Source organism: Eretmochelys imbricata, chromosome 14 (genome assembly GCF_965152235.1).
Source record: "Eretmochelys imbricata isolate rEreImb1 chromosome 14, rEreImb1.hap1, whole genome shotgun sequence".
Taxonomy (NCBI): Eukaryota; Metazoa; Chordata; order Testudines; family Cheloniidae; genus Eretmochelys; species Eretmochelys imbricata.
The window spans coordinates 14,825,364-14,836,264 of NC_135585.1; the positions used below are offsets into that span (position 1 = coordinate 14,825,364).

General features: G+C 42.2%; 1 protein-coding gene across 1 annotated transcript; it reads right to left on the reverse strand.

Moving 5' to 3' along the window:
• Window positions 1–224: 224 nt before the first annotated feature.
• On the reverse strand, window positions 225–10,520 carry SUMO2 (small ubiquitin like modifier 2). The gene is made up of 4 exons (XM_077833885.1): window positions 10,377–10,520; window positions 8,186–8,317; window positions 2,459–2,530; window positions 225–861 (listed from the first exon to the last, which is right to left on the reverse strand). The coding sequence occupies exons 1-4, from the start codon at window positions 10,395–10,397 to the stop codon at window positions 799–801; spliced, it is 288 nt and encodes a 95-aa protein (XP_077690011.1). The 5' UTR covers window positions 10,398–10,520; the 3' UTR covers window positions 225–798.
• Window positions 10,521–10,901: the final 381 nt, after the last annotated feature.

Here is a 10,901-nt window from a genome sequence, read left to right on the forward strand (position 1 = left end):
CTCTGCCGGGGCTGCAACATCCAAGCTGGTATTTTCAGGGTACTAGCTCAAGCCCCACTAGTGCAAGTGTCTACCTGGGCTGAGAGGCTTGCTCCCAGCTGCAGCGTAGACATACCCATACAGGTATAGGCGTTTGAGGATTAAAGTTTGTAAATCATTGTGGAGATATAAAGAGCTACAAGTGCTAAGTATTATCACTATGCAGAAAAATAAAGAAAAACTGATTATTTTAAACAAGAAGTTTATTTAAACAACAAGATGCTTTACTTGAAGGGAAAACTATCTAGGATCAATGTTTTTTGGAGTAATTTACCCCTACTTAGACAGAGATTGCTCTACATGTAACAGCTACGTACAAAAAAGTTATAAAATCGTCCTTGGTTTTACAATGATAAAAGAAAAACATTGAAATTATCCAATCAAACAAAGTATGCAATATTTTTGTTTGTCAACAGTGAGAGCAAAATAACTTACTGGAATATAAAGATAAAAGTTGAAGGAGCATGCCACGATGGAGAAAAGGGGTATTTTCACAGAACCAGTTTTTTTTCCCACCCCATCTCCGTTCCATGTTGATCAAAACATACCATTGGCCATTTAGTTAAAAAAAATATGCATTGTGTCTGTGCACATACACCAGTTACTTTATGTACAATAGAAGGAAGAGGGAAAAAGAGAGAAGAGAAAAAACTATACTGCAGTAGTCAGGATGTGGCTGAACCAAGTCTCATTTTTCTAATTGTGAATGTGTCATCTGTGGGAGCACAGTTCTGGAGAGGAAAGTAGCAGGTTCTCTTTTTAGTAGACTCCTCCTGTCTGCTGCTGGAACACATCAATTGTATCTTCATCCTCCATTTCCAACTGCATCAGAAAGAAAGAATTGTTTTCAGCTCAGCTGATTAATATTAGACATATTTGAAATGTTCTTAGTTTCACATCTACCTCTAACCACAACTTAAAATCAGAACAAACTCCCAACGTATTGCATTCACCCTGCTTCATAGGAACATTACATTTAAAGAGTGATATAAAGAATGGTGGATAACTATTTAAAATAAAGTAAGATACATGAGTATAGTGATCTACTCCTCTCTAAGGGCCTCACAGACATTACTATGTTTTAATCTTCTTGCCTGCTCCATCAGACCACTTCATCCCTCCCATTTCCCTTATAACACCACCTCCGTCCCACTTCGTGGTTGTTCAAACGCACAGCATCTAAGTGGCTTAAGCTACAGTACTAAAAGCAAATTATTATGGCCAAAGTCCCTACATCCAATAAGTAACAAAAAAAGAAAATGGGATACCAGTTACTAAGTACGAAGAATTTGAGGATAGAGACTGTTTCTAGACATGTTATATGGTAAAGTAAATAAAGTACCAGAGTACTAAACTGCAGGCCATATTACTATAGCAGTCTTTTCTATAATGCAAGTCTCGCAACTGGCACTCTGGGGCCCTTACAGGTATGTTTACACCGCAAAAAAAGGCGCGCGGCATCAAGTCTAAGATCAGGTCTACAGTACATCGGAGCCGCTGCAGCACTTCTAGTGTAATTCTAAGGGCCAGATTCTGCATCTATCGGAAGTCCACAGTGTTTGCTGTTTTCAATAAACTGATTTAGCTTTAACATAGCATGCATAGAGAGGAGTACAAATTGCATATGATTTTAATTCTCAGCATTTCAGGTTCAATCAAAAGTTTAAATTTAAATAGCTAGAGTGGCAAAAGTCTGGAGACAACCACCCTATGACAACATTGGCAAAACTGTGAAGTCCCTTATTTATCATGAAACGGCATGCTGAAAGTGTGAACTTCAAACAGCATGCAATTCAGGGGCAACTGCTTGTATGCAACTATAGAGAACACTACAGAAAGACATTCTTGGGCATCCCCACCCATTACTGCCACAGTGAACCAGCATCCTACATTACTGGATTGATTTTTGTCTTTAACTTACATACTTCAACCAGCCCAACTGCACAACATTTGGTAACTTCATATTACTGAGATACTAACAAACTAGAGATACTGGACAATAATTTTCACATTACAGCGTACAGTTCCACAATACAGAACCATCACCTGCCAGGCCTGTCAATATGCTAACGAACACAAATTATTATTTGAAGGAGAACACCAATACTTACCTGCCAGGACTATTAACCCACCACAATCATTGAACCCATAAAGTAATATCCTTACAGGGCTTAGAATCAGTAGAAGCTGTAAATCAACTTATCTGGCGCTGTGGTGGTATAAAATTAATATTCTAGATGCAGAATACAGTGTGATTCTATTCCCAACAGTTCAGAACTAGTTACTGTAAAAGTCTGAAGTTATACCAATGGTCAAGTTCTGTTACTTAAGCATCAAGAGTTACATGGCTGTTTCTCTTTAGCAGTAGTGTTATACACAACTATTAATTTCTGTAGCAAACTTTAAGTATAATTTTTACCTGTGCAGGTGTATCTGTTTCATTGATTGGCTGCCCATCGAACCGGAATCTGATTTGCCTCATTGACAAACCCTGGCGCAAAGAGAAATAAGTGACATGTTAAAAAACTGTTCAGTCTTCACTCTGACTTGTAACTGGAGCTATGTTTTGATTATGACCTGTTTTGAATAACAAATTGCAATGTGTTTAGTTTCTGAAAGATGCATCATTGTCCCTACTAACTGGGCATTAAATAAAGTGTACTAGAAATCCCAAATCAAGTCCTGAAGGCCAGAAGCCACTGAAAAAAAAAATTTTTTTTTTTACAAGAATTTTAAATAATTCAGTTGGAGGAAAGTTAGAAGTAGCACTTTGGGTGATAAGTGTCACAAGGGGAATAATATCCCTGCTCAAATGTTCAGCACAGCTCAATTTCACTTTCTTTAAAAGCAGCAATATTCTATGAACCCTTTCCTTCTTCTCATGGAAAGCCCACATCAATCTGTTAGTCTGAAGTGACTCAAGAAGTAGCTGATTAATCCTGAATGGTTACTTTTGGAATTAATTTAAACTTCCAGCATCTAATGCTGATATCAAGTCTAACCTCCTTATTGAATTTAAGAGACTCATGAGATGAAATTACAGAACCTTGACTATTTAGAACACACACAAGATGAGAAACCAGTAGAATGAACCATTTCAGAGAGCAAATGAAGTTAGGTTTTAAGGGAGTCATATACCTTCAGAGGGAGACTACCCAGATAAGATAATTTTAATTAAGAAATTTCTATTATCACTCTCACTAAAATCATTTGGCGACCCTTTCCATCCCCCGAAGTACTGTTTCTCATTCTCACGTGGGCTGACAGACTGAAAACAAACTAGCTAAATAGTAATCACAACTCTGCACTTTGTTTTCGAAGAGCATTACAAACTAAACTTCACAGCACCCTTCTTCAGCTGGTCTATCCTCATTCTACACATAGGGAAAGATTAAGGGTTGGTCTTCATTTAAAACTTATAGCAGCATGACTATGTCAGTCAGGGTGTGAAAACAAACATCTCTGAGCAACATAGCTTTGCTGACAAAACCCCTTGTGAAGATGCAACTATGACAAGAGAAGAGGGCTTCTGTTGGTATAGCTAACACTGTTTAGGGAAGTGGTGTTCCTACAATAGCCTAAAACTCCGTCTGTCAGTGTCCATTATGTCTATGTAGAGCAGACAGCCCAAGTGAGTTAGGAAAGGATACAGTCAATGGCAGAGCTCTGTTGTCTCAGCCTCCCAGTTCTGTCCTCCATCTAATATATACTGTCTAGTTTTCCTGTAGGAGTCCTGAGCATTCAGCAAGATTATTTGTTTTTCAAGTGAGGTTAATGTGGTGGAAAGTGCTGGACTGACAACCCTGATGAGTTAAGTCCTCAGTTAGCCACGGAACAGATATAGGAGAGGAAAAAGAAATCTGTTTGATTAATTACTTGTTATGGGGGATTGTGTTGCCAGGAAAAATATTTTAGCAAGAATATTCAGATTAGCAACATCTTACCAATTTATAGTTCACAATGAAGGAATCTCCCCACTAGGGTAACATCTCACCTTGAAGGACTGAAATAAGTTTTCAGATTCTGGTATTGTTCATCCATAAGCTCATCTGAGTTTAAGATATAAGCCTGTGATTATTGATTATTATTAAGGTGATTGATTATTATTAAGGTGATGACCAAACAGAAAAGTGGCTCCAAAACCCTCTGCTGCACAAAGGAATTTGGTTCAAGCTCCAGTGTCAAAGGACAGAGTGCTGCATATAGGCAGCTTACTCAGCCCTTGGGATGAAGCAACTGATGTTGCCAGCCTCTTCAGGAAACTAAGTCTAGTTACTAAAATAGTGTATTTGAAGGGAAGGACTAACAAGAGATGGAAACTGGAGGCTCCACTCAAGAGAAAAAGAACATACTACTTTCTCTGATGTTGTGGATCTTATATGTTGCATTCTGAAAAAGTTAAGTTATTTTGTAGTGGTTCCTGGCAATTTTGTATGGGTCCCAAGTGAGACTTAACAGAAAAATATACATTTGAGAACTCCAATCTCACAAAGAGATGGATTTTTCTGCATTTCAATATATTGGAACAATTTCCAGTAATACATTCTTCCCAGAAACAATGATCCTCAATAGCCTTGATCTTCTGAACCTATATCTGAAGACCATTATATACACTACATTACTTCTACTCTTTAAAGGTATCTAGTCCTCTGCATTGACTAGTTTTTGTGTCTCCTCAATATGCATGAAGTTTTTTGCTTCAACTTTATGTTTCTTAGCCAAAATTTTCAAGCTTGGGAGTCTACAGCTAGGCACGTAAGTTCTGATTTTTAGAAGTGCAAAGCATTCACAGTCCTCAATGACTTCAGATGGAAGTTGTGGGATCTATGAAAGCACCTATGAAAAATCTGCCCACCTGTTTAGATGCTTAAATATTTACATGGATATTTGTCTTTAGGCCTTCAAGTTTGAAAGTCATTGCCCTTGACTTGTGAACCCTTTAAAATAGTTGCTTACCTCATTTCCTATTTTAACAGGATTTTGTACGTTACTTTATTCAAAATCTGGTTTCTGCTCATTGCAAAAATTGCCTAAATCCTAGTACTCATCCTGCCTCAGAGCGAGGGATGGGCTAGAAGACCTCTTAAAGTTCCTTCCAGCCCTACATTTCTAGGATTCTGATGGATTTTTTTTCTATGGGAAAGCCAGAGTTTCTTGCATGAATTTTAATTAAAGAAATATGAACTCAGCAAGCATTTTATACTGACTAATGTGGATATGAATGATACTTTCCACACATAATTAGTATCACCTTTCATCCAGAATTCTCAACACACTTTACAGCAGTTTGATATATCTCACAACACACCATGAAGGTGGTGATATCCATATTTTACAATGGGGAAAACTGAGGTCAGATAACTTACCTAAGATAACAATGAGCCATTAGCAGGGCTAGAAAAAAAGATTCAACTCAACCATTCACTAATTTATCCTCATAATACCTAGTGGGGTAAGGAAGGTGTATGGACGGCACTCCTTCCCTTACATACTGGGACAGAAAAGGAGTACTTGTGGCACCTTAGAGACTAACAAATTTATTTGACCATAAGCTTTCGTGAGCTACAGCTCACTTCATCGGATGCTGTAGCTCACGAAAGCTTATGCTCAAATAAATGTTAGTCTCTAAGGTGCCACAAGTACTCCTTTTCTTTTTGCGGATACAGATTAACACAGCTGCTACTCTGAATACTGGAACAGGGTGCTTATAGTGCAGTAGTATTCCTAAGTGAAAGGATGCACCATTCAAAATGGTCTCTGATTCTGTCAAGTGCAGTTGTCACTCAAACCAAATCCACTCTCACCAATAAGCAAGTCTGCTGAACTCCTCCTGCATAATACCTAGGTTTCCTGAGGCTCCCAAGATTAGCTCAAACCCGGACATGGAGAAAAGTACATTATAAGCACCTTTGATCATATGTTATACATTGAAATCATACAACTAAAGCAGAATAACTTAAATGAGACAAAAAGAAAAGGAGTACTTGTGGCACCTTAGAGACTAACCAATTTATTTGAGCATGAGCTTTCATGAGCTACAGCTCACTTCATCGGATGCATAAGTGAGCTGTAGCTCACAAAAGCTCATGCTCAAATAAATTGGTTAGTCTCTAAGGTGCCACAAGTACTCTTTTTCTTTTTGCGAATACAGACTAACACGGCTGTTACTCTGAAACCTGTCCTTAAATGAGACAATAGCTTTCATTTGATCTTATTGTATAAATCCCTTGAAATAATCCCATCTCAGAAGGAGAAAGACCGAATTGCTAGATTTAGGCCTGGCCTACACAGTGCTTGTATCAATGTATCTGTTTTGGGCAGGAATCTGATTTTTACTGAAATAGTTATACCGGCACAACATACAATGTACATAGAGTTATAGAGGTATAAAGGTGTTTTAACTATACCAATATTGTTAAAGCTTGCATGTACAGATTAATGTTGAAAACAAGCCTTTTAGAGAGGGAGACTTTTAAAAAACACATCCATGAGAAACTTCTGGACCAAGTGTCTCAGACAACTTTTTCCACAACTATAGCAACAAAATAGGTGTCAGTAAATTTCCTAAAATAAGATGATATTTCAAGCTCTGGGTATTCAACTCATCAAAAAAATAGCTTCTCTGCTGTCATTCTTATTTCTGCAACCACTGTTTGAAAACTCCTTTCTTCCAATATCTATTTACAACTTATACGAAGGCTCAGTTGTTTGCATGATAACAGACTACTTGTTTACTCAGATGAGTTACTTAATCCACTAGACAACTAATCCACTAGAGCAGAGGTTCTCAAACAGTGGTCCACAAGCTTCATTCAGGTGTTCTACGGATAGTTCCCTCTAAGGTGCGTGCCTGGGCGGCCGAACATGAGAGAATGAAGGGCCACCCACCCAATTAGTAGAGCCATGCAGGCGTGGCTCCACTAATTAGGTACCTGGACCCTGGAGAAGATGCACATGTAAGGTGAGGTGGTGGCCTTGGGGGGAATAGCAGGTAGGCAGGAGGGAGGAGAAGTGGGGGGAGAAGACGGGGTGGGGGGAATTTGGGATGTGCAGGGCCGTGGCAGCCAGAGAAAGAGGCGACTTTCCCCAGCTCTGGGGCTGCAGCTGCCAGGGAGAGACGCCTCCTCTTTCCCAGCCCTAGCTCGGGGGTTGCCACAGCGGGGGAGAGGGCACATTCATCGCATTAGAAAGGTAAGACTACTGATATTAAAGTATGAGTTGTGTGCTTTTATTTGTAGAACAAAAAACGTTGATTATTATTAAGGTTTTTTTTATATAGCGCTTTTATCCAAAGCGCTTTACAATAGTTAGCTAATAGTACAAACAACATTTGGAAAGATCATTAAGTGGTCCGCTGAGACCCTCAGCAATTTTCAAGTGGTCCATGAAAAAAAAAGTTTGAGAACCACTGCACTCCAGAAAATGAAACTGATCATGAAGTCCACCTGTTCTTTCCCAGCCCACCCCCATATACTTTTACATTTCAAAGAAATCTATGACCAGCTATTGGCACTTCCTATCTCAGTACAGTAAAACTAAGGCCATAAATCAGAAGTCTGAGATAAGATCAAGACCAAACAAACAACTGTTATAGAAGTACCATTATTACTGTTCAACTGCCTAGCCACACTTCCTTCTTCCACACCCTCTCTATGTTTTGGAAGATAGCAACATTAAAGCTGCCTTCCAACAGGAGGGGGCTGTAAAGGAGATAAAGATAATTTAACAAAAAGAAAAGGAGTACTAGTGGCACCTTAGAGACGAACCAATTTATCTGAGCATAAGCTTTCGTGAGCTACAGCTCACTTCATTGGATCCATCCGATGAAGTGAGCTGTAGCTCACAAAAGCCTATGCTCAGATAAATTGGTTAGTCTCTAAGGTGCCACTAGTACTCCTTTTCTTTTTGCGAATACAGACTAACACAGCTGCTACTCTGAAAAGATAATTTAACTTTATCTATTTCTTGAAAACTTTCTTCCAGTCTATTTAGCAACAGACCCTTGAAGCAATACATATTCGGCAACGTGATATGTTTTGTTAAATATGCAATACTGTGATAAGACATTTACTGTCCTCATCCACCTTAATGAAGATGACCCCTCTTATGGACATTACTTCCTTTAGTGTTCACACAAGCACCTCACCTGTCGTTCACAATAAGCTTTCATTAGTTTACTAAGTGGCGTGTGCCTCTTAATCTTAAACTGCACCACAGACCCATCTTGCCCTGCCACCTTCAGATTAATGTGGTCATTGTTTTCAGTCTTCACTCCTTCCTGTTGAGGAGAAAAGAAAGAAAGGAGAGGTATGATTTAAAAAGTATGAAATAAGTTAACATTTTACCATGTGGCAACAGGCCATTACAGAGGAGCAAAAGTACTCTACAAGCATCACACTTTGAATTATGAAATAACGTTAGTCTTTCAATTTTCCTAGTGTGAAACTCTTCCTAATTTGGAAAAGCAAAAACCCAACAGTATTGAAATTAACAAATTCTTTCTAGGTCTACTGAAATTCATTAGTACAAACAATGGTGATGGAAGATAAACTTGAAAGGAAGACAGACACATACTAGCTGTTTAACTACAAAAATTCTTCAAAGCTAAAGAAATAAGAAATAAGAATATTGTTGTCATGTGTTCATATACAACAGTACATTTTATCCTTTTAAAGAAAACTAAATTTACATTTAGGATTATAATCTCAAATATCCTATAAAATCTCTCTCTCACTGTATTTCAACTAAACCAGTAAAGCTATTTCTGCCATTTACAGATTACAGGAAAGTTTAAATTTAACTTCAGTACCACAGCTCTCAAAAGGAAACAAGTTCAGACCTTGCATCTTGTTAGACTTCCATGAGAGTCCTTTAAAGTGATTAAGTCCTGAAACTGGCAGTTCTATTCTTTTTTAAACAAGTAGAAACAATTTAAACCTTCCGCTTCAATAAAAACATATTATACACAAATAAAGCAAAAACTACTTTAGGGTTTTTATTTTCATACATTGATAGATTCCAAAGGCCAGAGGGATCCATTATGATCTAGTTCAGCCTCCACAAGCCATAGAATTTCTCCAAAATAATTCCTAGAGCTTATCTTTTAGAAAAAAACAAACCCAAACTCAATTTAAAAATTGTCAATGATGGAGATTCCACCATGACCCCTGGTAATTTGTTCCAATGGTTAATTACTCTCACCATTAAAAACGTATGCCTCATTTCCAAATAATTTGGGGGTGGGATGGGGGAGGGCGCTCTCTAATGCCAATGATAAAAAGCTACCCAATGCAATAACACAACAGGAGTCAGTTCAAACTAAGCATCAGACAGCTCTTTGAGGCCTTTGCGTTTAATAAAAAAGTAATACCAAAGACACTGAGCACAGGGGGCTGTGTTCCAGCTTCACCCCATGCCACCCTATTGGGCCAAGTCCTCCCAATTCCAGCCTCGCATAAGATTTCAGAAGAAACAAGGTATAAACAGGGGGCCAGGTCTGCGTGTGACAGATTCTCCAGCAAAAGGGGGGGTGGGGGGAGATAACCACAGCCTGCTGCCTAGGGAGAGTTACAGTCAGAGCTCTGGAGGAGAAGGAGGATGGGTCCTTTAAATGGGAGAGGCTTTTGGCGCCTTCAAACTCCATTTAAAATGAAAACGCAGCAGCAGGGACTCACAGGCTGCTCCATGCTGCTCTCATCCCCCCCTGCCAGGCCGCTCAGAGCCTCCTGAGACCCGCCCAGGGCAAGGGGCGCTGGGCAGCAGGAGGCACAAAAGAGTGAGGCGCGGTTGGGGGGGTGTTGATCAGCCTCCCCAGGCCCAGAAGAGCTGGGACCGCCGCGCTGTTTCAGGGTCCCTCCTTCCCAGGGGAGGCCTGGGCAACGCCAAGGCTGGGCTGAGCTGCCCCCCTCTCAGAGGGGGAGGGCTGGGAACTGCCTCAGCTCAGGGTAGGTGCGGGATGCTGCAGCCCGTCTCCCCCTGCAGAGCAAGGCCCGGGCCCACATGGGCGGGGGATCCAGCCCCTCGGGGAGGCGGGGGCCGCAGCCGCGCTTGGGCCTGCCTCCCTGGGGCAGGGGAGGAAGCACAGCTCCGGTTCGCCCCGCTGCGGCCCCCAGGGATCCCCCTGGCACGGAGCCAGGTCCTCCACCAGGGGAGACAGCGGGGCCGGGGCGGGCGGCCCTGCGGGGGCCGGAAAGCGGAGCACGAAGACGGCCAGGCCTGGTCGGAGGGGGGAGGAAAATGGCGCGCAGAGCCGGCGCGGCAGAGTCAGGGCTGCTCCCCCGCCAGGCCGGGGCCGGGCCTGACCTCTCCTTACCCCCGTTCGGGGGTTTCTCCCTCACCTTGGGCTTTTCGTCGGCCATGGCAAGTCAGTAGGGTCCGGGCCGCTCCGAGCGCTTCACAAAGGGGGGAGAAAGACCGAGCGAGGCGAAGAGAGAGAGAGGGGGAGGCTTGGGTGAGCGCGCACGCACTGCCGCGGGGCCGCGCCTTACCTTGCGTGCGCGCGCCCGCGCCGCCCCCCAGCCCGGGCCCCATTGGGTCCGGCCACCGGGAGCGCGCTGATCCGTTACATAACACGGCTGAGAGAAGGAGCGTGCGCGCGCACGGGCATCTCCCAGCCCTGCGTGCGCGCCCCCCGCCCGGCCGGGCGCAATGGGCTGTGCCGTGCCCGTGCGGAGTGTATTGTCCTCTCAAAATGGCCGCCGGTCTGCGGCTACGGCCTCCATTTGCCCAAGTGCCCCACCACACACCCCTCTACCCTCCTATAGCAGCCTTCCTCAGCCTTGTGCACTGTGCAGGTCTGGCCCTAGGTGGGTCCCCTGAAGTCCCCTAGATACACACCCAGGGGCCAAGGGGGCTCGTAACCA

Bases quoted from the DNA above. Each gene is read 5' to 3' on its own strand.
- SUMO2 (XM_077833885.1), bottom strand. From the start codon at position 10,397: ATGGCCGACGAAAAGCCCAAG. The intron at 8,318-10,376 runs GTGAGGGAGAAA...TCTCCTCAACAG, and splicing joins TGGCCGACGAAAAGCCCAAG to GAAGGAGTGAAGACTGAAAA. The intron at 862-2,458 runs GTAAAAATTATA...TTTCTGATGCAG, and splicing joins AAACAGATACACCTGCACAG to TTGGAAATGGAGGATGAAGA.